At 37.8% G+C, this 27,757-nt stretch overlaps 2 protein-coding genes across 4 annotated transcripts in view; both read right to left on the bottom strand.

Annotated features, from left to right (window-relative positions):
* Positions 1–308: 308 nt before the first annotated feature.
* BBS7 (Bardet-Biedl syndrome 7) lies at positions 309–20,804 on the bottom strand. Its single transcript, XM_054825163.1, has 19 exons — positions 20,670–20,804; positions 20,194–20,259; positions 19,424–19,486; positions 18,423–18,598; positions 17,610–17,796; positions 16,866–16,938; positions 15,825–15,941; positions 14,288–14,418; positions 13,462–13,546; positions 11,657–11,759; positions 10,895–11,087; positions 9,346–9,420; positions 8,211–8,276; positions 5,938–6,077; positions 4,802–4,966; positions 3,609–3,718; positions 3,394–3,497; positions 2,031–2,154; positions 309–1,024 (listed from the first exon to the last, which is right to left on the bottom strand). The coding sequence occupies exons 1-19, from the start codon at positions 20,703–20,705 to the stop codon at positions 888–890; spliced, it is 2,151 nt and encodes a 716-aa protein (XP_054681138.1). The 5' UTR covers positions 20,706–20,804; the 3' UTR covers positions 309–887.
* Positions 20,805–21,029: 225 nt separating this feature from the next.
* TRPC3 (transient receptor potential cation channel subfamily C member 3) overlaps positions 21,030–27,757 on the bottom strand; it is a 42,479-nt gene continuing 35,751 nt past the window's right edge. Inside the window, exons 9-12 of one of the 3 annotated variants that reach the window (XM_054825159.1) lie at positions 26,761–26,970; positions 25,263–25,346; positions 24,148–24,223; positions 21,030–22,063 (exon numbers count right to left, since the gene is read on the bottom strand). In XM_054825159.1, the coding sequence (XP_054681134.1) occupies positions 21,921–22,063; positions 24,148–24,223; positions 25,263–25,346; positions 26,761–26,970 (513 nt within the window). In that variant the 3' untranslated portion in view covers positions 21,030–21,920. Of the gene's footprint in view, positions 22,064–24,147; positions 24,224–25,262; positions 25,347–25,665; positions 25,796–26,760; positions 26,971–27,757 lie in introns of those variants that run through there. The other 2 variants (XM_054825162.1, XM_054825160.1) reach the window with 2 other exon arrangements.

Raw genomic sequence — 27,757 nt, 5'->3', positions numbered from 1 at the left:
TGGTGGGCGGAGCAGGGGCGTCCGGCGGGGTCCCGGAGCGGAGCGGCCCCGGGGCAGAGGGGCTCGGCCCTGCGGAGCGTATGGGAACGCTTCTCGCCCTGAGAAGGCGGCAGGAGCCTGGCAGTGGCTGCATCAGGCCGCTGGCCCCTGCTGGTGCCCAGCATCTGGCACCGGCCCCATGGGGAAACGTGTCCTTCCTTTTAACGGAGCTGTTCTCTTTTTACTGCGCTTGCAAACAAGCGTCTGAATCCACAAGCTGGTTCATCTCTTCTAATTTGAAATAAAAGCGAGTGAGAAGGTGGAAGATACCTAGTACTGGGAGTTTCGAAATGAAGAACGCAAACCCCAGAGAAGGACAGAGGAAGTTTAATGCCATCGCTCACTATCGAGAAGAGTTAACGTACAGCTTTCACAGTACCTGGCTGGAGTCTAAAAATCAAAGAGAGTTCTCCCCCTTCTCTGCGCTAGTCTGCTGAGATTCTCGTACGGCGCTCTTAGTGCGGCAGGCAAATACCAGAGTTAGGGGCAGCTTAACACACCCATTTCTTCTAAATCTGGTTAAGTTTCTTCAGGCTTTCTTACAACTGGAGAACAGACTGCTGCATGTAGTCTTTAACAGTACTGAAAACAGTATTTTGGTATTTACAGCTGATTCCAAGTTTCCTTCAGCTATGAAGAACAGTGTGTACACATTCAACATACACAACATTTGATAGGAACTGAAATTGAATAGTGTGTCCAAAATGATAATAAATATGAATAAAACCTAAAACTTGACAGTACAACAAAAGAGTAAAAGTATTTTTCTTAAAAAGTGTTTGGGACTTGATATTGAATTGCTTTGATTAAAAAATTAAAAAAATAAAAAGAAATCCTCCTTTTCCTTGTCAGGCTGCAGCCTCAAAAAAAGCAATCAGTCCATCTTGATCACAGCCATCCAGAATTTCCAGAAGAAGAGGAACTTTAGTTTTCACATTGGTGCCTTTAAATTTAAATTTATCTATGAAGAGATCTGTGATCATACCTGCAAAGGTAAAATTCCAGGATTTATTATTTGCCTTGTTTTCATTATGAGGTATCTCTACTTCTAACTCATTATTATGTACCAACTATTCTAGTTGATTCTGGGTTTAGACACAAGTCTCTTTTTAAACTTCACGTTTTAAACAATGATTTACTTTTAAACAAACCCAAAATGCTGTTAGAACAGCCCAGATTCCAGCTTCATTCCAAAGCGGGCACTTCTGCCTTAGAATTACCCACATCTGAAACACTACAGACAGAGGAACTACCACAGGACTCTGCTTATGCTGCATATACATCAGCTTACTGAAGCTGGTGTCTGGCAGAGGTTCTCCGAGCTGGAAGTGTATGGGGAACACCAGAATTCTGGTTACAGAATTTCCTTCACTAAATTAGATCATCTCCTAGGAGTCTCCCTTCCCACCCCAGGTGCATTTTTCTGGTTTTCTGATGTTTTGTAACACTTGACCACTCAGAATTTAATCACTCATTTAACTTGTATACATTCTTAAGCGCCATCCTGAATTTGAATACGATCCTTAATCATGTCCATAAAGACAAGGATCATCTGAATATAAGATGATGTCTGTTAAGGAACAAGTAGGAAAATCACTTGCAAATAATCCTGATATTTTCATTCTCAGTGATATGGTTATGATGCCAAATCGATTTTAGAAGTTCTCAGGTGAACAACTTTTGAGAACCTTTAGAGAGTTACTCAAAGTTTGTAGTAGCATACAAGCCATTTTCAGTATGTGCTAGGTTTTACTGCCTCACCTTTAACTTCAGATTTTTATAATCAAAAACATTATGTAAGGATGCAGCCTTGGCTGTATGCCCAGACAGACATATATACCTACATACCTATTGTTGTTCTGAAGCTACCCAAGCGTACCCAAATTATTTCAATTCTGCTAATACTGACTTCATAACTATTTCAGTCATGTCCAGCGTGCTCTCTGGACATGAAGTTGCATTTAAATAAAAAGTTAAATTGATCAACAAACCATAAAGTCTCTCGAGATGTGCAGGTTGTCTCTTATATTCCTCAAGCAGCTGATCTGCCTCTTCCAAAATGCTGCGGTATTTTGGTAGCAGGAAGTCCACATTTCCTTCATGAACTTGTAATTCCTCAAAGACATTTTAAATCATAAGAATTAGCACTAGTTAATTATTACAAGACCATAAAAATAAGAAGAAATTAAGCTGGGGTCTGACAGGAGGAAGTAAGTCAGAGACAAGACAATCCCCTTCTAAACTAGCAGGATTTATTTTTGAAGTGCCTCATTTTCTAGTCTTTTAATGAAATGCCAGATGTTACTTGTCACTTCATAGACTAGGTTCTCAAAATCCTGTGTATTACAGCTTTCAGCACTGAGTACTGCCAGAACAGGATCATCCTGCGGAATCAAGCCTAATTAAGGCCTTCACTGTGTCTTCAATTTTTAGAGTTAGTAAATTCCTAGAAAGTGTAGCACATGTTAAAGTCTGAAGGAAAAAGTAATACTCTGAAAGTATCACACAATTCATGACAGCAAAAGAAACTGTCCAAAAAAAATTTGTCAAAGATTTGCTGCCTAAAAAAAGCCTAAAACAAGCAATGCGTGCAGCATCATTATTATTGCACAGGCATAACATACATTAAGAATAAATTCTTACTATTCTATACTTCCCTGGTTTGCCAAATAAAGCCTAACTAAAATATTTGTAGCGATAATACAGGTACACACCATTCTCATTGGCAGTCAGTTTTTCTACTAACTAAAGAGTCCTGACAACTAGGATTTGATTCCCCCTGAGGACAAGGGGAATTGGTTGTTCATTTTCATCTCCCTTCCCCCCCCCCCCCCCAAAAAAAAAAACCAAAACAAAAAACCAGAAGAGATAATGGCAAGTTTTTGATGGTTAACAAGCTGCCTAACTGGTACCTCCCAAAGACTAACTGTTGAGGAGGGTATTAAGATTAATAAGCAGATAATTCAGAAATTATGACATGGATGATCATCCCCAGATCTAAAAAAAAAAAAACCAGCCCCCTTTTAAAGGTCAGTGGAAAGAGACAAAGAAGGAACTGGAAAATAAGAGCAGGCAAAAAGATAACGTTAAGATGATAAAGCTGGCTGCCTTCTACTGTCCGATTAAAGCATCCCTAACATCAGTCAGTAATCCTATATGTTATTCACTAGTTACGTAGTACAAATGGGAATTCTACTTGAAGAAGTCTGTCTTCTAGATGATTAAAATATACGTCCTGGGAATAGAAATGGAACAGATACCAGTAAGACACACATCTGACTTGAGCCCTACAGCCTTGGTATCTGACAACATAATCCCCCAGAAAAATCTTTCCACAGGAGTTCAGATACTTACTCTCAAAGCATCTATTAAGTGAACCTTCTTGGCCAACAACTGCTGATACTCTAATTTAGGGTGGATAAGCTTTAACGTGTGCCTCACAGATTCTTCATTTACATCTAGTAGGGAGTCAAAAAAAAAAACCCCAACAAGCAAATGAATAATACATATTCCATTTATAAGAATATAAAATGAAGTCAAGGACAGCAAAATAGAAAAGAAAGTTTTACCATATGATATGTTGAGATTAATCTTCCTTTTAGTGGCCTCTTTGGAAAGCACATCTTTTAGGATGGATATTGTTGAAATGTTATCAGACTTAAAACATCCCTCACCTTTTCTATAAAGGAAGAAAAACTTTAAATAAAAAAAACTTAAACACACATGCATGCATTAGATTTGTCCCTACATTAAAATAGATGGTCTGTAAAAACGATTCTCTGTATATCAGATGGCTGTATACAGACTTATGCTATTCCCTCCTTCCCCATTCCTAGTGTAATCTTGTCAGGGAACAGTTTGTAAATAAACAGTAAATAAGACAAAGCATATACGCAAAACTCAGGTACACACAAAGCAGTTCTCTTGACTATATGGCACTAACGTATTCATTCCTCCTAAGTTTTGTCATTCCAACACCTTGAGGCCAAGCAGCAAGCTTCAATACCAGAAGGGAAAAAACCCCACTCTGCCCTTCCCCCCAAAAAACTCACCACCCAACAACGTTCTACATTATGAGCATACAACACATATGGTAGACTGGGAGCAGGCTGTAATCTATATAATTACAACAATTAATTTTTTCCCACTTTACAGTACCATTTTCAGGTGGGCGTATATAATTTGCTGAAGGAAGGTGTAACTAATTAATTTGAGAACATTTGAGAGCATTAATCATAAACACATAAATAATATTTGCCTAATATAAGTTGCAGAAAAAGGTTTTCAGCTTAACGCTTATCACATTTTTGTTTGCATGAGTATTAAATGCCTTTTAAGTTATTTCTGCTCCTCAATAAAAAAAAAAAAAAGGAAGTTAGAAAACAATAGGCAGTACACAATGATTTCACAATATTAGTTAGCTGTGTTCTTTAAATTCTAAAAGCAAGCCATCATCTTAAAAATATATCAAGCCTTTCCTCCCTGGCAATCTTAGGTTTTGGACCAACTTCAAGAAAAACCTTATTCAAGTTACAGAATTATCTGTATTTCTTTATCATTACTGGATAGTGTCACCCCGGTAATATATTCGACAATCCTTTTTAAGAAAGATTCCTGTTGTCTTTAACGGGAGTTCTGACGGGGCTGAGGGCAGAGAGGCGAACAGTAGTATGTGCCTGAAGTGGTACTTGCAGACTGGACAAGAATGAAGAAGACAAAAGCCCCAGCGTAGTCACATTGTGCTTTAATAATTGTATTTTACCTGTAAGTACTTTCAAGCTGTGTACCCAGGAAGGTGTTCTGAAAATAAAAGGTGATACTCTCTCCAGCAGGAGTCTTCTCAGGCACCTCAGGCAAGCAAAACACAACCCACGAGTGAATTTCGGCAAAACTGAACTGGCCTTTGAGCGTCAGTGTATTCATGGGTCTAGGACATTATGAAATTAAAAAAAAAAAAGTTAATAGTTATGAAGGAGGGGCACTGTCAGTGCACTGGTTATTCATGTGAAAAAAGTTTAGTTCCACATGGTAGTTTCCTTTTAATCAACACCCTGTAAAAAGTCAGGTACGTATTGCAGATTACAGCTACTTTTTGGTATTTCAAGACAAAAAACTATGCACACATTCAAGTTGTACCTCCTAGTAGGCATGCCAGAACTGGATGAGAAACTAGTTGGAAGTTTTTGGCATATCCCATTTCAAGTTGTTAAACCTGAAATTTATGACAAAGGTAAATAACTGAACGCATCAAATATGACTAAGAGCTTCAACAGTCTCCCACACTGTAAACCACAGACGTAGCATTTACATCAAGAACGAGGCATAACGGAGCTTATTTGCACATTTGGTATCATCCCTTCGATCTTTCGGTTTTGTTTTGAAAAAAGCAATACCTTGGTTATTGTTATAACTATATGTTAACTAAGGGTGGGGGGGAAAAAATCCAGTAGAAATTGCATAAAACACTAGGTTTCCAAGAGAGAGATAAGGGGGAAAAATGTCTTGGCTCAGTTTTTGGAGCCAAATTAGCTATGGGAAAGAATTACATTAAAAGGGTGGACGGGAGAATGAGGCTGAAAATGAAAAGACTGCGGTTACTAAGACAGAAGAGTTTCCCTTCTACCACACCCTCAGCTCCACTAACACATGGGGCTGCACTATAACCCAGGTCAGTAAAATGCAAAATAACCTGAAAACAAGGATAAAGAATGGTAAGGAAAGCAGGAACCCATTAGATCTGCTTTTTCTGTAAGAAAACCTATAAAATGGAACTACAGGCTCAAAATTGTAGGTTTGGGGTTAGAAATGACATACTTAAGTTTACAGAGTAAACATCGTTTCAACTGGATTGTGTCAATTTTTCAAGAGAAAAAGGCATTCATTTTTCTTTGCAAATACCTGTCATGATCAATAGAATGAGTTCTCTGATGAAGCGAAAGTGGTTTAATTTGATATTGATGAACTTGGCAGGTTTTTGGTTGAATTCTTGGAGTTACATATGCTTGAAGTGTACCGTACTGTCCCTCAATGGATCGAACCTGCAGAAATAAAAGCAGAACCCACAAAAAAGAACAAAAGGGAAAAGATTAATTTACCACAATTTGGAAAATTGGTAGGTATTGAAAATACATTAAAGAAAGACCGTAGTACTTCAAGAATATTTAGAATACTGTATTTACTTGATAGTGCCACTATAAATACAGCAGATCGAGAATGTTTTAAAACTAGGTGAAGTAGTGTCCAATGAAGTGCTGCTATATTAGACGAATGAAATATTAAGAAAATAAAACCTTCTAACTTACTTTCTGATCAGTTAAAATAAAGGCTGTAACTTGCTTCTAATTCCTCAGTGGCCCCATTACTTGGGTTTTTTTGTTGGTTTTTTTTTTAATTAAGGGAAAAAAATACACTCTGTAGTGGTTGGCAGCAGAGAGTAGATCAAAGAATTTAAGAGTAAATGAAATTTCAAAATACGTCTTTTGTAACAATCAAAGTTCTTCCTGAGCTATTTTTGGAGAAATAAGAGGCCAGATTTAAGCCTCAAAACACCCAACAAGCAGGATGTACAAACGCATTCAAGACACACCTCTGAGGACACAGCAATGCATCCATCACTTCTCTGCTGAGATCGGTTACACAGACTGCACTAGGAAGTCTGCCACTCACACAGAATTCACGAGGAACAGACGTGTCCCACCTATAGCACCAACACAGCCGCGAAAATAGGCAGAAGAGATACTGAAACAGCTTTATACAAAAAAAAAAAAAAAAAAAAAAAAAAAAAAAAGAGCTCAAGTACAGGTTTGCTTTATAACCTTGAGTACGTCCCCTATTTTATAGGATCTCAGAATTCAAAAAGCAGTGTTACATAGGAAGACATCCACTTCAATGTTTTTAATAAAAATAAGTTAGTAAAGAGTTCTCTTTGGATATAAAATCACCAAGACTCAGAAGTTGTATTGCCTGCATGCGCGTAGAGGAAATACAACAAGAGAATGAACTCCACGTGGCAGGTGCACATCACTGGAGATCCTCAATGTATTGCAGCGAGGTGGCAGTAGAATCTGTGCAGATTGAATCTATCCAAATGCAAGAGTGATATAGTACAGTGTTTTGATGACATGCTGCACTATGATGACACGCAACAGCAAGTTTATAAATGCTTTTAGTGGGAAAGTAAAAAACCCTTCTTTCTGTGTATCATGAATGCATTTGATTCATTTTTCTTGTGTTATTGACCCTTTACCTAGTATTTTCAATATTAAAGGTGGCCAGGGTCACATCCCTAAATTAAAATAAGAGAACTGAGACACAGGGAGATAGAGTGACCTGCTCAGAACCAGTAAGCACACTAATAGCATTTCTCAATAAGGGGACCTGAGAAATAAGTCTTAATTCTGCAGACTAGGTCCATTATTGCAACCTCACCAAAAAACAAATAACCACCCCCAACTTCCCCACATTTGATGCACCTTATGCAGGCTTAAGTTTCTAAAGATAATCTTTTGACTGAGAGTTTTACATAAACAAACACATATCAGATTAGGAAGCTGCAGTTTTAGGCAACTACATAAAGAGAAAACCTAGAGCCTGTGTGCATGTTGAGGATTTTCCTGATCATGCTTTCCTTCATTATTTCCCCTGGTGGCAGCTACAAAACGTGCGAATTTGGTGAATCGTTAAAAATAAACCCCAAACACCCGCATGCCTTTAGTATAAGCAGCACGGAATGACCGGATTTGCTTCCTCTCCAAAATACAAATCCAGTCTATATTCAGTGGTTACTTCCTTTAAACACTTCCGAGGACAAACAGTGCCAGACCTTTCTTTCCCACGCCTCTCTCCACTTAAAGTTCCAGACACTGTCACCAGAACCAAGTATTTTCACAATCTGTGATTTCCCCACTGCTTTCATGTTAGGGACACTTAAGAAGGACCTCGGGCTCTCCTCTGAAGTAACACATTTTTAGAAGCCTTTAGAAACTCTAGAGACAAATATAAAGAAACACAAGCCCCAAATTAGAAGGTTCTCAGGAAAAAAACCAGCAGTAGAAATTGGACTGATCATTTGCTCAGACTAAGTAGTCAGTCCATGTAGAGATCTCTCCATTCCTAAGCAGGCATCTACATAATCGTTAATTTATTACAGAAAATATTTTGGAACATTTTACCTTAAGTTCAAGTCTTGTCGTATTTGCTTGGCATCGGTAAGTCGCAAGAAGAAAGTTGCTATTTGGCTGTAAATAGAATAAAAACCCAGAAAAATAATACAAAACAGGTCTGTGGATTCACAAAAGTTCTAATGGTCTGTTTTAACTGTAGACCTGTACAGTAAAGTTTTTGCTATTTATGTGCAGCTACTTTTTTGTATTTAACTTTTGTAAAATAATCTTTGGTTTCCTTGAATATTCAAATTAATTTTAATTATGGTAGAATTAAAAAAAAATCTCTATATAAGGAGAGATCAACTGAAGCCTCCTATACTCTTTAATACTACCATAAAAATTACCTAGATATCTACTTTTCGTCCGAAGAATGCATGTCAGCCTGCCCCACTCATCTCCAATACTAGTCCAACATCCAAAACTAAAGTAAGATCAGTAAGAAAATACACCCAAAAAAAAGCTAAATTAATCATCATAAATGACAAGGAACTTAAAATAAAAAGTTGATTTCTGAAAGCTCCATGGTAGACCAATGATCTGCAAATTTAGTTCTTAAAAATAAAGGACCATCACAAGGAAGAAGACTTCACAGAAGATTTTCATAATGCTAAGGTAGTTTCTGGATTTTCCCACTAGCCCTAACATCATTAGTAATTCTATAAGTATTTAAGTTTATAATTATTATATAAAAAGGCACTTAAACATATGACTTCCAACACAGCAGAATTTTCGTGTTCTAAAGTGATTTTTAAGAGACAAACTTCTTTAAGTAAGAAATACAATGTTGTTCACCTGAATTACTCTGAAGTAAACACACGTGATACTGGCAAACCCAGAGAAGAGAGCAATACTGAATGTGTACTTCACATTCCTTATCAGGCAGAGAAAAAAGCAAAAGAGCAGTTGCTCCTGGATCCTTTTGTGCATATTTAGCTTTGCCTTATGTTAGGACCTGCCCCTAACTCCTAATTCTGCAGTATCTCTAATGAAGCTGAACTCTCCAAAATTACCAAAGTAGTAGTTTAACCCAACATATTTAAAGTTACAAATATATAAATTCAAATTCTATTCTTAATATACAGTATTAAGAGCTTTCATCATGCGATCTCTATAAATATCATCTGTTTTGTTTCACTTTTACCTCAGAATCACAGCTGCTAAAACTAACAACAGCAGAATTTTTATCCACATCCAGCAAGTCTATTGGGACATCGCTCTGCAGAACATATGAGGAAGGAAAAATAAAGAGCTTAAGTTCCTGAATAGCTTCTAATGCATTTATCCTCTAACTGTCATCAAGTATTTTAATAAGGGGGGGGGGCAATGATTGCTTCATCCAAGAGGTAAAAGCCTAACAGACATGCAGCTTACTACTTAATCCTGGAGTAATGTGATGTTTCTCTTAGGGAGTCCTTGTGTGGCTGGCTTACAACTTCAGTATAAAATCTGTAACTATCTTTCAGACATGAAAGTATACTTCATTCATATGCATGAAGCATGTTCATGAGTGAAGTGTTTCCCTATTTTAATAGGGGATTACAATATTCACTCAGGAAACTAAGGATCATATTACATAATTAATAATGATCCTTTTACTTCCAATAATGCTTCTGACACAGACCACTTCTTATCTAGATGAGTTTTCACTGGAATTAAAATTAAATCTCACACTGTTTTAAAAATGAGATTAATGATTAATTACTTGATTTGGTACTGCTTTATAACTTCACAGAAGTGTCAGGAAATGTTGATAAACATGCAACATACTTCCTAAAAAAAAGTTTTTTTAATGCAGTTTTATCATCTTCTCACAGCAGAGGAGTACCAGATACCACTTTATATTTCTTCAAAGAAAAAGCCATAAGTTCTAAACACTACATTAAGTTCAGGGCTAGATTAAACAATTTCATTATTCCTCACTTCGCTATAGAAACAGCAGATGTTATAGAGCTGCATACTAGCTGTAACTTAGCATTGCTCTAATAACATTCTTAATCAAAATGAGATTTTTATTGAGAAGTGAAAAATAAAATTCTACAGTAGTTCTCTCCCATTTGTTATGGGAAATTCACCTCACAAATTCCTCTTTGTCAAATTTTTCTCCCCATGCATATCCCATAAGAAGGCAACTCAGTACCACTACTCTTTCTGACTACCAAAGATAACATTAATTTCAGCTGATGCAGTAGGAGGAATAACTAAGGTCACTCTACTTGGCAGGAGCATTTATCACCAATCACACACAAATAAGATGCTGTTCCACACTGAAAGTGCACAGGTGGCCCACACCATTCTAAAATTTATTTTCCACTACAGAGGGTATTTAACTGGCAAGTGAGAATCTTGACCTCATTTAAGATTTACTGAGTTAATTGCTGTTTAAATAAGGAGGGATATGCAAAAGCAAACACAAAAGTTATGTAGAAACCTGCTAGTACAGCAGGTATTTTGATCTATTTTAGTATTGTAATGTTGCTCTGTTCAAATAAAGTTGTATTCATTCTCTAACAAGCACTTACAATACTTACTTCAACACTGCAAGGCTATACACTTCAATTCCCTCTTATATCAATTCAGACATTTAAAAACCCATATACTTAAGATTTTATAACTCTGCTTTTTAAACTAGAAAGTCTCTGAATGTTTTATTTACATATCAGGAAAGCCAACAAGAACAAAACCATACTCACCTGTACCAGGACATTATCTATAGCTGTCTGCACCTCTAAGATGAGGCTGTAGCTAGCGTCATCCTTATTTAATGTAAACTTATCATTCACACTAAATGCAGGTACCGATGAAACAGCAGTACTGGATTGAGAAGACTGTTGGTATTTTTCACGTTCCTGAAGTACTTTCATCTGTAAGTGTTCCAATTCATTCCTAGAAAAGGGAAATCACATATAATGTCTTAAAAAAAACAACTATAGAAGCTACCCCAGAAATTAAGTAGATTAAGCTTGCAAGACAATCATCTTTATCTTCTGTCCACAATTTTCCAACCAGAAACAACTGGTGACTCCCAGATCCATAAAAATGATAAAATATAGACTATATCACATGAAAATGTAGATTCTACTGTACTTTGCCAAAAGAGTTTTCAATGAGTCACAGGAAAGGACAACTTTTTTCCCCTCCAAGAGTACAACACATTTTGAATTATATGCTAGTGACTACTTTCCTCCCATCATTTAGAAGCTATAAGCAGCATGGAAGAAGGGAATTTTATCTTGCTGATACTGAGGAAGAAGGCATTAAGACATCATCACGTGAAGGCAAGATAGAAAGAGACTGTGAAATGAGGCTGCTATTCATTTCTGCTTTGAAAAGGCTTAATTCTACTTCTAGATACAATAATGATACAGAAAATCCAGTGAGATAGGAAGGAAAGATGACATTCCAGCTTTTAACATTTCAATTCTTCCATTTAAATTTCTTTCTAGTGCAGTTACCTTAAGGATGAAATCTTGCTCTGCATTTCTTGACTTAATTTTAGTTCTTCACCTGATCCACCTTCTCTATGGACAGGTTCTGTAGTCAATCCTGTCAGCCAGCCTAAACCAATATATGAAGTTTATATTCCTTACAAGCTATGAAGAAAAGTCTACACTCAGCTTTTGTATGTGTGGAGTGATGTTTGTTCCAGATACTGGGTAGAGACAATGGAGACTTTAATCCTTTCTTTGGAGGATTAATCTAGACACTGAACATGATTTTTTTTTATGGATTTCATTCTTAACTTACAGATTGGAAAACATTATTTACTCTTTTTCATGAATACTTCGACCAATAAATCCCTCTCTGGCAGTTTTTAACCGAGCGCTTAAATTTTTTCCCCACCTCTGCTTCTCTGACAAAACCTTGAATAATTGGCCGTACTATAGTTGAAAACAAAACAAAAAAGCTGTGCAACGTGCTTAGACCAAACCGTATGTTGTGCAGTGTGCTTTGAGACTGAATGCTGCCAGTTGAAGTGAAAAAAAAATAAATAATCTCTTTGTTTACTTACATTTACTTATAAAAGCAAATACTAGTTGATTATATCCTGACACCTTAGGTATGACATGCAGACTTGAACGGGTGTTTATAGCTTTAGTTACGTCATCTAACGCATGAAAACAGTAAGATAGCATTATTATAAAATGCACCAGAAAAGCTGACATGTCCACAATCTTTCACATTCCTTAGCTATCTACTTCAAGTACCAAGAAAGCCCAATAACAGAGCATGAACTCAAAAAATCCACAGGAGCCCTATGCTGCCAGGCTTCAAATGTGACTTTTACTGCTCTAAGCACTACTTCTCCTCATCCGCCAAAATCTGCCAAGCTCAGTCTACTTCACATCCTACCAGAGCTTAGCTTTTAAAACCCACAGGTGAACACAGGCTTTCGCTTTTTTCTTTCTTCAATGATTCACTGATCTTTGTAACATTCCCACTGAAAGTAGCCACAAAGGACTTGGGCTGCAGTATTGTTGCAGCCTATCATACCAAAACAATTCATAGGAGGTGAGGTGTAAGAGTCTTTTAACCATCCAATGACTACTTAAAAGGGGAACCTGAACACCATTACTTCTCGATATCTGACTGAAAATTTTATTTTGCCGAAATACACAGTTTTGAATACGAGACGTTTCAGTAGGCTAATTTTTCAGCACTGAAGAAAACCAAAGACAGAGAATTAGCAATATTTTAGCTCCCAGCAGTTAACATATGCAGCATGTTTATCATGGCCTTTGTGACAGTCAGGCCAATAGCTCTAATCCTACAGAGGGGCTGCTGAGATGTCTCACATGAGGAAGCTTTATTTTCTACTAAAAGCAAAATCAACCCCATTTAAAATCCTATGAAGCTGAAAAGGAAGAAAATTATGTAAAAGATGGAAAAACAAAACAAAGATGTGCATGTCTATCAATATTTTTAATATAAATAAAAAAATGAAAATAATTCCTTCCGACCTAACATATTTGTTATTTCATCACAGTTAGGCAGCGGTCTACACCAGAGAATAACCAGCTGCTGTGTTACGCAGCAGAACACACTATGAATATCTTAAAATATAAAAACATAGTTTAAGTGCAGGAAACTTTTTAAGTGTAAATATTAAATTAGAAGAGATCTTTTCAACAAAACATTATCCTAGTTCCAATCAGAACTAAAATTTTAAGAGATGTAAGCTGCACTAACAACATAGCCTGCTTCATTTTTATCACATTATCACAGGCAACATTAATTGAGTAAATGATATGAAGCTTACCTGAATATGTGGATGCTAAAACTTCATCGTACCCATCTTTTCCTACGCAGCCACCCTGGATTGATGCAATGCTCTCTGATAAAGCCTTCAAATAAATACATTCAAGCAGAGGAAAATATCACTGCACTCATTTTAGAAGTTTGGGGGTTTTTTTGTGGGGTTAAGTGTTGCATTCCTCCTTTTCCCTGCATCACAAAATACCTACACATACACACAATATCTAGACCTACAAAAGAGTAAGCTAGCTGATGACTATCACAGCTAAATTGGGGTGTTTTAACAAATGCATTCCAATTCTACTCCGCACAACAAAGACATTAAAAAGCAGTTTAAAGCAAAACACTGATGGACGATATTTTTCCAGTAGGAATTAGCAATCTGACATAATCACTATGGATTAAATCTACTATTTAAAAAAAAAATCTTAACCAAAGTAACTATGCTCAGTAAAGTCCTGACAGCTTACATTTATTATTTTACATGTAAAACACAGACTATACACAACATGGGGTTATTTTTTTACTGAGCGAGAAGTACAGGATTAGGTTTCACCCAGGAGAGACTTCAATAGTCAGAGCCAGAACTGTAACATATCCTCCACACTATTTTAATTTTTGCTCAAATCAGGACTATTTCACCTTCTAGTTCTTAAATATTAGGATATTGCTCTGAAGTTTAGATTGTCAGTGTTACAGAGCTCATCAAATCAAAACCGAAACACATATTTTAGTAGTAATGATCTTTGAAAATACCTTTAAGTTTTGAAATACAGATTATTTTTTTTAAATTTTTCCAGCAAAGAAGAGTATGATGAATGTGGGCTTACATGATCATATCGAAGGACAGGATCATCTGCACTCTCAAAGTTATAAATTTCTAGCATTCCATCATCTCGTCCAATGAGTAATTCTTTAACTCCATCTCCCAGAATGTCAAAACTATCAATACATAAGATACCTAATGAAAAAGAAAAGAAACCCGTTTACTTCATCCTTATTCATTCACGACACAATAATACACAGGCTACATTCAGTTACAGAGAAAGATTCTTGGTCGGCTTTTAAGGTTTATTAGTGCTATTTGTGAACGAGTCCACTAGAGGGCTGAAGTCTCCCACCTGTGCCTGAGGTTCACAATTGTACAGTGAGTTTTACAGCAACCAATTCCAAATCAAAACCACCACAGTTCCCTTGCTGAAAAGCACTGAACAGAGACCCCTCCTGACGTTCAAATAGCTTACTTTTGAAGGAGGGTTAAATCCCTCATTAAACATTTCCCCAGATGAACTATTTGTCTGTCCACACTACTGTAACTTTGCCAGATGAAGAAGCAAGCATTCTTTGTTTCCTGTACTTGACTTAGAGCCATTATTAAGCGAACTACTAAGAATTCTGGCTAAGGTGACAGAAAGAGGGTTCTGACTTGTGCCAGACCTGGACTAGGTACTGCTGCTTATCTTATTAGTGGACAAACCCACTACTAGCACATGCGGAACCAGCCTCTGACAACTAATCATCTTTGGACAGGAAAGAGACTTGGAGTCTGGAAGAAGAAAAAAGCAGCAAGAGTTTGTACAAGAATTAATATGAAAAATGAGATGGAATTTAAATTTTATGACTCCATCATATTTCATATGAAGAGTAAGGACATACTAGGAAGCAGTTTAAGAAAATAATTTAGTGATAGCTTTTATGAAATAATTAAAATATATATATATATATTCTATTCCTGGTCTTCTCCTTTCCAAAGGAGTATGGGCTCACAGATGCTGCAGAAGCAGCATGCCAAGGCTAAAACAGGGAAAGTGTTATACTATGCCCTGATCAGTTAAGCCTCATCGTGGAGGTTTAAGGAAAGCCTTATTCCATCTTCCGACAAAAACCCTTATAATGGCTTTTTTTAAAAAAAAGAAGAAAAAAAAAAGTCTTGCAGGGAAGATGCTAACCTTTCCTCTGAAGAGACTTTAGGACCCCTGAACATCTGAAAAATCTGGCAGGTATATGTGCACTTAGAAATAGTCACCAAAATGATAAAAACCTCCAGTAATCATATACGAATCAACACTGATTTACAAATGCCACTTTAAAAATACTGTAAAAACAAAAGTATACTAAAGTACTGGAAATAATATCAACAGAAAACCCAAAGCAAGACAAACTGATTAGAATTATTTATAAGAAAATTTATAAAAATTATTTATAAGAAAACCAGAAGAATGAGAGCTTATTCATATTAATATCACATAGTGATGTAATTACAATATGCCTCCAAAGTATCTATGAATAAGATTCCTTGATTATTATACTTGTAATAAAGCCCCAAATATGCTGGAAAGCTAAAGAGCGAGAGATTGAGACACATACCTCCTCTCTTTTTTTCATTTCCAATTTCCCACTTAGGTATAGGCTTGGAACCAGTAATCTGGATAAGACCCAGTTTACCATCAGAAGTTCCATACACAATTTCTTCTCCAGAATCACCTAAACACATAAACTGAATTTAGAATCCATACAATCAAGTACACCAATTTAAAAAAAATGTGAAAGTATTGAGTAGTTACACACTACAGGCCACGGGAAAAAGAAAATACCAAGGTAAGTGTTGTGTAACAGAACTGTCAGGCTTTAAAAACAAAAACATGAAAACTGCATCTGTTCTGATAATTTCTTCATGGCTATCACTCTTCTGTGTATGAAGCCCCCCCTGCACTGGGGTTCTGCCTAAAAACCACTCATAATCCAATACTTGAAATTTCAGCAAAGACAGGCTATTAAATTGCTTTTACAGAAGAGATTCATTCAGAACACGCAATAATGAATGCTGTGCCAAGACTTAAGCAAGTAAGAACTACTTTTCCAAACCAGCTCTGAATGTCATTGTCACACAACCTAACTGAAACTAAATTAAGCACCAGATTAACACAGTAAAGCGATTTCTGTTAGGTTAGAACAGATTAACAAGAAGGATGATCAAACTATTTTAAACTTGATCCTTCCACAGTCTCGGTTTGCGTGAGCTCTACTCAATATTCTCATCCATCCATGGATGGATGCAACTAGCAATTCTAGTTATGGAAATCCACGTGTAAGAGACACGCAAATCCAGAACTTTGACACGGCCCCCAACAGTCCAGTTCGTACATACACAGTGAGACCACCTTATATCTCACTGCTTTTGTAACAGGCTTTCAATTAAATGTGAATATAATTTAGAACTAAGACAGTCATATGTATGTATATTTATCTGTATATAAGAAATGACTTCACACAGTCAGTTTTCCACTGCATTTTTAACATCAGCTTAAAAATCAAGGCAAAACGTAGTTAACAAATACAAGAAATAAAATCTTAAAAATACAGTAAAATAACATGCTTTAGTTATGTGTATATTCAAAATCTTGTTACCTCCGTTTCCATTATTTAGAGCAAGAACAGTAGGTGGTCCAGGAACTTCTACTTCATACAGTAAATCAGATCCCTAAAGAGAACTATCTTGAATGAGTTTTATAAAAGAAAAGAAAAACCCAAAACCAAACAAACCCCAAAAACCTCAACACCAACCACAAACCAAACCAAATCCCCACAAGCATAAGGACAAAATTATTATAGATAATAGTAACAGATATGCTTCACTTATACAAACTCCCAATACCTATGTGAGGTCCATTTCTAAGTCAAAACAGGGTGAAGTTTATATAAATAAAACATAGGACTCTTGAAATGTGTTATTATTAAAAATAATCTGTGAATTTCTCTGGCAAATAGATTTGTTAAACCACTTAATATCACTCAGACTTGTCGCAACAGTAATTTGTGAGAGCAAGAATTTCCAAATTGATAAAAGACTTACACTTTTAATTCCCTCACGTGAGCACTTTTAGTCAGAAGGGACCAATTTATCTACTTCCACCTATGAATTCCAAAGCCTATTTGTAGTGGTTTTATTAATCCTCATTTTGCAAGTTTATTATCATCATTCTCCTCTAAAAAAACGTAATAAATGTACCAGCATTATAGACAGTAACACTGCCAAGTAAGATACAATATGCTTATTCTTATGATGTTTAAGCCATGCTGCTATGCTGATTCCCTTAAGAATTAGTCCAATTCTATGGCATCAATACATAAAAGATAAACAAGTATTTTAACCTGTAAAACTCTGAGGACTCTATCCTGACATGCAAGTACCGGTGTAATGCAATTCACTTTATCTACAGGAAGGCAGAGAACATCATTGATTTTATCTCCTGATAGGTAGTAGTGCTGGTCTTTGCAGTCGCAGTAATGGTTATAGATATAGCTCGCACAAAGAAAGAGATCTGCTCCTGAAATATGCCTGAGAAAAAGAAAACACTTCCTGTAGCATTTTCCCAGTATAGTTGCAGTGATAGTCTTTTAGCCCTGCTATATACATGCACTACCGCTTGCAGATTCAAGGCATCGGCGGGCCCCGCAAGCTGTTCCAGCTTTTAAAAAAAGTTTCTTATGAATGCTAAACCCCCATGGTTTCTATAGCTCTCAAACCTCCCATTTTGTCTTCACGTAAAATCCTAAGAATATCTTTATAGAAATCTCATTAATGTATTTTGATAATATTAATTCTTCTCAAGCCGGTTTACATCTGGCAGCATCTTACAACACGATCCAAAAAAAAAAAAAAATTTGCTCCTGTTCTGCTACAGGAAGGAGACACGGACATGATACACTGTGGCAATAACGCCAGCACCGCTCACCTGCGTTTGCACTGATGTGAGTGCCTCCAGAGCCCTTCCAAGCCCCCCTACACTTTCTAAACTTCACCATGATTTTCTAAGTTCCTTACTACGTGTCATGGCACCAGCTAAAGCTGGACTGGCACTTAGCGTTACCTACAAGCACACAATATGCTAAAAAATTATTTCATAAAATCATAAACTAAGATGCTGCTACAGCAATGAAAAAAATGCAAAATATCATACATACATAGCTTTGATGCTTTCAGTAAGGTTAGTTTCAAATGAAAGAAACTGCTTCCCTCTTTTTGTGAAACCTCTAACTTCTGATCTTGTAGCCACAAAAATTTTCTCTTGTGGTGTATTAAGAGCTCCTCCCAACTCCAATCTTGAAATTTTTTGGCCTGGCAGTGTCTTGAACACTGGCTGCAAAGAGAAAAGCAATTTTCATCATCACAATATCCTATTTATGGTAATCTTTTAACATAAAAGATAATAAATTTGCTTTACAATTTCTGGCAAAACTAAGATACTATGGATTATACGCAGACAAAAATAACCTGTACATTTCTCTTCAGAATCACAAAGTAATCAAGCATTTTATGTCAATAAATCTAAAAAGCTGTAAAATATAATAAATTAAGACTTTGTTATTTCAGTGTTATTCATCTATAGGAAAATTTCAGCACTCCTGGTAGCTCTAAGTTTTTTTGTTTGTGGGTTGTTTTTTTTTTTTTTTTAAAACACCACCACACACACACCACCCCCCTCTGTCCCTCTTACATGTTGCATTCTTATTCCAGAAGACTACAGATTTCTTTGTATTGCTATAGAGTCCTTATGAGCTGGCTATGAACTTCCTCAAGAGGAAAAAAAATAAAATAAAGTGATTTTTCTTTTTATTAAGCTGGGCATAAGTGTAGGCTCATAAAAAACAATCGGTTTCACTGACTTAGTGAATCTCTGCAGGTTTTTGTCCAGCCATAGGAAGTGAGTATGTGTACAGGCGTAAGCCCAACTGAACTGAAAAGCAAAAGGTGTTAAATCAACTTTTTTGTGTGATGATATACACTAGTGTCTGACTCGACAACTGTGGATGCCTTCATCACAGCCAGGTATCAGTCCACAGCTCTGCCTAGACACCTTCCACAGGTATCTTATTTCCCAGGTCAATAAAAACAGACTTTCAAAGTTCATTAGAAGGAATATTTAAAAAAAAATAAATTTTTTAAATGGAACATTTCCACTTACCACAGCTTCCCCTTTTTTTATGCCAAAACATGTAATGACCCCGTCCTGATCTCCAACAACCACCTTCAAAAATGTAATACATCATTATTTTTTATTACACGCATAAACACTTTTAAATAATACTTTTCCTATATTAATCATATTTTCCTGTATTTAAGTACTTAAAATACTACAGTACCTAATTTACATTTCTGTGTATAGAAAAGCTAGATAAACCACTATAGAGGAAACTAAAGCCTAAGAATGATAATTTAAGCGATAGCGTTTACAATCCTTTTTCTCCTTCTAGGGGCAAGCGCCAGCAACCACCAGGTGAAATACTCCAGAAAGGCATATTTAGGAATAGTTGTATTTTCATATTGAGGATTTATTATTAAAACAAAAACCGCACTGTTATTTCTATTGAGTTTTCCTAACTAGGTTTCCTTAGCTTGAACTTGTATTAAGGAAAACTAAAAAAGAAATATATATATATTAAGCATTAGCAAAACAGAAATACACAAACATGCAAGAACTTCCCTGCAATTTCAGCAATGCCTTAAGTTCTGAAAATTCCTTATTGGTTCTGACAGTTTCCCAGAAACAAATTCAGACTTTTTTTTTCTCTATTTTTAAAAAAGCTTTCCAAACAGTTCCAAGAACTTGGTTCCAAAGCTTTCCCTCATGACGTACTAAGTAAAGAAACTCTCCAGACGACCAATACTCGGACCAGCCAGAGGCCAAGCAGCGGGAGCCCGCCCCACAAGCTCTGCCCTGCCGACCGCCACTACCTTCTGCGTCGCCTTTCGCCCCGACGCGGGAAGAAGCCTCATAGTCTTCTGGGCTGTCACTCCCACCTGTTGGAAGACACGCTCTTTTACCGGGCACGTCTCGGCGCCGCTAGCCCGGCGCAGCGGGAGCGGTACGGGCCGGGAGCAGGGCTGAGGGCCGGGAGGAGAGGCGCGATGCCCACGGAGGAAGGTCTCAGCCCCGCTGAAGGCGGCTCTGGAACCGAGGGCCGGAGCGGGAGGCCTACCCAGCCTCGGCCCCACCGGGAGACGCTTCCCGACCCGGTCCCGCCGCCGAGAGCGCAGGTACCCTTCTTCAGGCTTCACACGGGCCGCCGGACGGCTCCCTTTCACCAGACGGCCGCCTCGCCCCACGGTCCCGACCGCCCCCGCTCGCCCAGGCCGCTCGCCGCTGGTCTGGCCCGCTCCCCCGAAGTAACGACAGGACGGTGCCGCCCGAAGCCGGGGCCCGGGCCCACCTGCAGGTAGTCCACACGGGCCAGGCTCAGCTCCATAGCGCCGGCGGGGAGCGGATCCCGGCCGCGGCCGCTGCCTCAGCGCTGCCACAGCTCCCGTTACCGCGGCAACCTCAGCCGGCGGCCAACATGGCTCCGAGCCGCCTTCCCATTGGTTAAACCTGACGGCGAGGGGGCGGAGCCGCAGCAAGACGCGCGCCACGATTGGACAGCGTGCGGCGGAGCGTGCGGGGCCCGGGCTGGCGGGCGGCCCCAGGGCGGTGGCGGGCGGCCCCGGGCAGCTGCCCCGAGGGGAGGTGGCGCCCGGTTGCTCCCCCCGGCCTGGAAAGCGTCTTGGCCGGGGTACGGCACCGCTCCGCCTGAAAAAGGCGGCTGGCCCAGGCCTAGCGGTGCCTAGCTGGGCTGTCTGGTACCGGGTCCCACTGGAAAATCCGGACTATGGTGCCAAACTAGCGGGACGCCATGGAGTATCAGTAAAGTAGGAATGTTTTATTTAACAATGAAGCATCGGAGACATTATTTAGAACAGTGTAACAAAATACCAGCCCTGCACAGAGTCTGAATTTTAAAAAAATCATTTCTAGCACATAAAGAGTAGCTTTGGACTGAGTTCACGTTACCTTCCAAAGTTGGTTTTTAAAAAAAAGTTCTGGTCCTTCCTCTTGAAAGTAAATATGCTGAATTAAGAAAGGGTAGTTGTGGGTACAGGTACATACATGTGTGTTAAACAGTGCTACTACAATTACATTCACACTTACCTGATTTTCATTAATTCCTTGTAATCGTACCATGAGTTCTCAGCTTATACACATTACTAGCATCACTAATAAAGAACAAAGATTTCAAGTAATCCTCCACAGATCTCTAAGTTGATTTATGGTATTATGAAAAATCCTATTCATACCCAGCTGCTGCAAGGAACTGTATCTGCTTTTTTTTTCTTGCAAACTTAGTGCAAAGAATTCTCAATGTGTATTCATAAACCTGTTAAAATACCAGCAATTGATACCATTTACTTTTTTAGTGCATAAATGCAAAAAAATTATGATAGTTCTTGCTTTTAAGACAATTAAAATGGAGAGCAATCTTTTTGTGTTGAGTTAATAAAATTTCCTAAGACTAAATTCCAGAGAAGCTGTACATAAAGTTATTTAGTGCTAAAAATCTACAATACATTGTTCAAGTATAAGATACTGAAATATTATTGCCAATAAATAGTTGTGCTGTAGTCGAAGCCATGGTTCCTTTCTTGAATCATTCACATCTCAACATGTTAGGATTCAGTTTCTCACTGAGTTTATGTATTAAAATTGCTAACTCTTCTGTTGCTTGGGACTTATCCTCCAAAAGTTCGTAGCGAAGACTGGAGATATCCTGTTTGATTTCCTTTAATTCACCTGTATTAATCATTGAAAGAAATACTTGTTAGCAAAGTTTAACATTCATTCAATACTGTTCTGTTAAGTCGCATCAGTGCATATTTCAATTATCTCAAAATGTTCATGAGAGCAGGTACAGGGGTAGAACAGGAGGCTTTACCTCTTCTTCATTCTCATGAAATGTGACTGTGTCTCCACCCCCAAATAGTACCAAAGGTATTTTAATAATCCATTGAACCCTAATGTTGTGTTCCATGTATATACAGAACATCAAAGATTCAAAAAGCACTTTACGTAGGTTAATGAATTAATCACGGCAACACTGCTGAGCAGCTGGTAAATATTAGTATCCCCCTTTTAGAGAGAAAAGGCAAAGAGATTTTTTCTGAAGTGATGCACCAAGATCACACAGGAAAAGTGTGGCAGAGCTGGCAATCAAACTCACAGCTTCTGAGTCTCTCTCCTCTTCCTTACCAATATCCTTTGAATTAGAAAAAGTCAACCAATTTAAAATTATGTTACAATTTGACACAAGTACAAAAAACGCATTAAAAAAACCCCCAATTGCCAAGGCCAGGCTCATAACAAGCAACAGCATGTTTTCCATTATAGGATATACAGTTCAAGAGCAGAAGCTTTTTAAAATATTCGAATACTATTCTCCCAGCAAGTGTGAAATATATGAATTCTTGCACAGTAGCCACAGCAGGAAATTTTTTGTTACATACGAAATAAAGCCTGCAAAAGAATACCTAAATTCTCTAGTGGTGCAAAACAGGAAAAAATCCCTAGACTTTTAAATAGCTTAAAAGCTATAATAGCTGCAGAAGTTTTCTATTTAGAATATGGGAGACTTCAAAAATTGTATCTTCAAAGGCTGGATCTACACTTGAGGTACCAATGAGATGGGCACGACCTTTGCTATGGAGCTGAAGACCGAGGTTCAGGGGCTAGCTGACTTGCTTATCTAAACACATACATGCCAATACCAAACAGGCATCAGGGAACTGGAAAGACTTGCACGCTCCTGGTGCTGTTGGTGAGAGAACGGCGTTTTCATCCATCACTAGGTAGATGATTTTGCCCATCACAGAGCAGGAACAGAAGGAAAGCAATGAGAATTCAGGAGAGGGGCGCACCGAGAGGAGGATGCTTTTAGGAGCTTCTCTGCTTTTGTCACTCATGAGCTCAGCTCTGTACAGCCACATAGGATGGGGAAGAGTCAGGAACAAAACCATTGCTGGGGTATTACATTTCCAAGAGCAGAGCCAGCCTGGAAGGGACATCAATCTATTGCCTGATAATTTTTTAGCTAGAGAGCAGAGTAAGTATGCCCCATGTTGCACACACCCGTCATTTTGTTTGGAGATCTGCCCAGAGCTCAAGACTTTCTTTTTTGGCCTGTAGGCCTGTGTTTCATTCCTAAAAGGCTGGAGGAAGTAGGACAGCATTCATCTTGGTCCCATCCCAATGGGGAGTCGGAGCACGCACCTGGAGCGTGCACCTCTTGCTGCTGCCAGGGAAGTTCTGCTTGTCAATAGACACCAAGCTCAGATCCATCGTTTCTCAAGAGATCTCCAGTCACACACTAAAATAGTGGCTACAGTTGTCATCTTTCCCACCGTGCAGCTAACTCTATGCAGCTTTGTTTAACAACGTGCAACTTCACAGATGAATATTCCATACAGCTTTATGAAGGAAGATAAATACCAGTAGTTCATGGTGTAAAGTGGTAAATTGTGTGTTCAGCTGAATGAAACAGAGCAAAAGATGTCCTGCAGCTCTAACCAGGACTCTGGAAATGTGAATACAGTTAGTAGCTTCCTCACAAATTTCCTCTGTAACTGTGCATGATGTCTGTGCCCCTGTTCTCCACCTGTCAAATGGGGCCCGTACTATTTCTCAAGTCTACTTCTTCAGTCCTACTTGTCCATTTTTGTTCACAGGCATACTTCCACCACTATCTATCCAAGTTCAGTGCGTCTGAAGTAGAAATAAACCCTCTTTTCACCTGAAACCTCCATGCACCACCGTAACACCAATTCCTAACATAAGGTGACAGGAATTCTCTCTGAATGTTGCAAATGCAGTCTCATTCTTACCTTCATTTACTTCATCATTTTCTTTGTCCACTTGTGCTTTCAGAACATAACGTTTTATCAGTCTTTTCATTATTTGCTGCCAGATTAAAACAGTTATACAATCACGTAAGTGTATATAATTGAACACTATTCACTTTTCTTTCTTAAATGTCTCCCTCACATCTGTGTAAGTGAAAGAATGAACAGCCCCAGATCAAGCAGTGCCCTCTTATGGGCTTTTATGGTGGCATGCTGAGATTGATCATTACAATAAAGCACCTTTCTCATCTAATTACCTCTTCTTTACAGAGCATCACAACTTTTTGTAGGGAAAAGGACAACAGGAAAGTATGTCTGAACACCTAATTTAGCTTTAGGTAGCTTCAGAATAGGTCTATTCTTTGTTAAACTCAGTTCACATGTGAAAGGATGTCTAATAGTAAGGTAAATATTTACCTTTTAAAAAGAAAGAAAAGTTGAGATTTTACAGTATGACAGTGCAATGTCAGCTGTAAAGGATTAGTTAAGATTATATCTGTGTTTTTATACCGTAACTGCCAGGGTTCCTTGTATATACTAATATTCTTGTACTGCGTTACCACACCTAATCTAATGTAGCTCATCTAACAATTTGCACAGGTGAATTATGTACCTTCAACATTTTTACTAGGGGAATAAAAGCTCCTATTAAATCTTTTCTTTCTGAGCTGGCAAGAAGACAGGAAGGTGATATCTGACAGACTCCTCTTACCAGAAAGGAGCATTCCCATCTGTAGAAATGTTGAATATCACATCTCAGATCACGAGAAGAAAGGAAAGGAAAGTAATGTTAACCTAGTCACCTCAATGCTTTCACATCCCTTCCCCAGAAATCAGATTCAGAGGTTTGCTTCTCACTCTTTCCAATCTGAGACATCAAAGGAAAATACAAGTTTTGTATGGGCTAGTTTTCTAAACGCTTCAAATAATGGGGCTTGAACAATAACTGTCCTTCTTCCGGTAGCATCCTGGAAATAGCATTCATTTCTACAGGAGGTTTTCTTTATCTGGTGAAGGCAAGATGTACTTGAAAGACAAAATTCTAGTACCTTCACAGAGTTCTATTACTCAAAACAGTGACCACTGTATGTACTTGCCTGATAGCGTGTTGGCTGATTGAGAATGCTGTTAAAACTGTGCGATTCAAAAACTCTGGAGTTTGACTGAGTGAAAAGGTTTAACTAGGAAGAAATAAGACAAAATTAAAGTATATTATGGAATTTGCAGTTAGAATTCAGCTCCATTTTTTTTTCTTGGTGACATCTTGGGGATGTCTCCATAGTCACTATATCAGAATATTATTTCCAAAAAATTGAGATTGCCTTGACTTATTCGTTGGATTTGGTGGTTTTGGGTTTGGGGGTTTTTTTAACATTGATAATTTTAGCCATCCTGTTCACAGCCTAGCTTCAAAGCAAATGTGCTTGCACAGCTGAGGAAATAATGACTTATGACTTGGAGGCACGGATGAGTGGCCAGAGCAAGGAGAGACTCTCTAAACTGGCTTCAACCAAAAAAAAAAAAAAAAAAAAAAGTATCTTAGGGTGTTGATGTTTCTTTGTTTTGTTTTTTAAACACATCTTCTGTACAGTGACTGGAGAGAACTAATGAAGTTCAGGCACTCGGAGCACTAGAGAGCAAAAGATGAGCAGTTAGTACCAAAAAATTGCTTCTAGCTAAAATGATTTAAATTGACAATTTTATAAATATGTATCTACTTTCACTGCCCACAGAAAACTGGAGAAAATATTTTCTTTACTGAAGATTCAGTACCAGCACCAGCTCAGAAGTCCTAGGCTCCAGAAAGAGCTTTCAGAAAAGATGACTTGACATTTCTGATAATTTACAGTAAACCAAATAAAAATTATTTTCAAGGTACTGCTTTCCATCTTTGTAATACACAGGGCCTTGAGCCCAACTTAGAAAAAAAGCCACATGTATCCTCTTTAACCCATCTGTGCCCCACTTTGCCATCAGTAAAACAAGGGGAATACTTATCTATATATTGCAACACTGCATTCCATTAATATTTGTAAAGAACATTTAGATACCCAAACTTAGAATGTCATGAAAGTACTGAAGATTATTACTACCAATCTGCCCTCCTCCCCCCCCCCCATTTCCTGTTGTATTCTGAGACAAATAGCTTTTGACAGTAGGGAGTAAATAGCATACTGACCACACTTTATCTCTTTCCTGTCCTAGTGAAAGGAAAACTTCTCTCTCCTTATTCCCTCCTTTTTTTTTTTTTTTTTAACTCAGAACTAAAAATCTTTCTAATGGAGGCTGAAAGCATCTTTATTCAACATTTAGGTCATTCCTTGTGGGAATTATTTGTGTCTTTGCGTACTCAGTTATTTTTGTTTTAATTGCATTTTTCCAGTCATTGGACCTTGTTGTCCTAAGAAAATTTATAGCTATTTTTTGGTTTTATGCAGTATGTTTAGTCAGTTTGAAATATAGATCTATGAATATAAATGCTTGACTAATAACTGTCCTATCATCAGAAGCATAGATGACTTAAACTTAAAGAAAAACAGAATGCTGAAATGGACACACAATTCTTCACTGTAATGAAAAGATTTCAATACCTACCCTAGATTTGGAATTGCCCATTCCCATTTCAATGTCCTTCTGTAGCCGTCTCCTCCTGCACTTAGAAAAGTTAATGATCCTCATGATGAAATAGAAAAAAGATTTGGGGCTTGGTACAAGACTGAACGGCGGAGGTAATGTTTTTCCATCATCAAAATATGACAACCAAAGTTTAGAACGAGCAAATTTCCACTCTACATCACTGTCATCCTGCGTTAAGATATAAAAACAGCAATGTGCTTTGCTTTATGAAATGCAAAACTTCCTCCAAATGAAACTTCTTTTAAATATTGACCCTTTCTGTGTTTTTATGTAAAATGTTATGTGCTTGCTAGTAAGACTCCCAGCAGTTCTGCAAAAATGCAACCACTTTATCAAGTCTATTTTAACTAAATTTCAGTTGTCTCCTTATGGCAACATCTCATTGACAATACTTAGTTAAAGCACGTGAACCATTTAAACGAGCGTTATTTCTGCACTGAGTGAAAGCCAACATATAAACTCCTTGCTATTTAAAGTGGAACTTCTTCGGTTTTTTTAAAGTCTTGTTTTTCCCATTAAAGCGGTCACATGAATTTGGTACTCGCACAAGTGACAAAGTATTAGCTTCAAGGCAGACATGGTTTAAAATGGTAGTACTCACTGCTTTTTACATAGCCATGAAAAGTAACTCTGATTTATAATGGACTACAGAAAAAACAAACTTTGTGGTCATGAAGAAATTGTGTTAAAAACTGACAAACTGATTTTGTCTTAATACGTTCTTACTGAAATATTCCAAGGCTGGACTTGGTTTACTCCAAAGGTGAAAAGTTTGTTTATTATAACTAGTTTTCCCCTGTTGAATTCCCTGACACTTCCTGGAAGTCACTGAAAATACCAGAAATGACACACTCATTTATATAATATGTCTCAGATAATCTTTTTTTTCCTGTTAGTGTGGGTGTACACTTGTGTCTATGTGAATATAGTACTCTGAATAATATCAGAACTCACG

This window comes from Grus americana, chromosome 4, assembly GCF_028858705.1.
Source record: "Grus americana isolate bGruAme1 chromosome 4, bGruAme1.mat, whole genome shotgun sequence".
Classification (NCBI taxonomy): domain Eukaryota; kingdom Metazoa; phylum Chordata; class Aves; order Gruiformes; family Gruidae; genus Grus; species Grus americana.
This window is presented reverse-complemented; position numbering and strand designations above follow the sequence as displayed.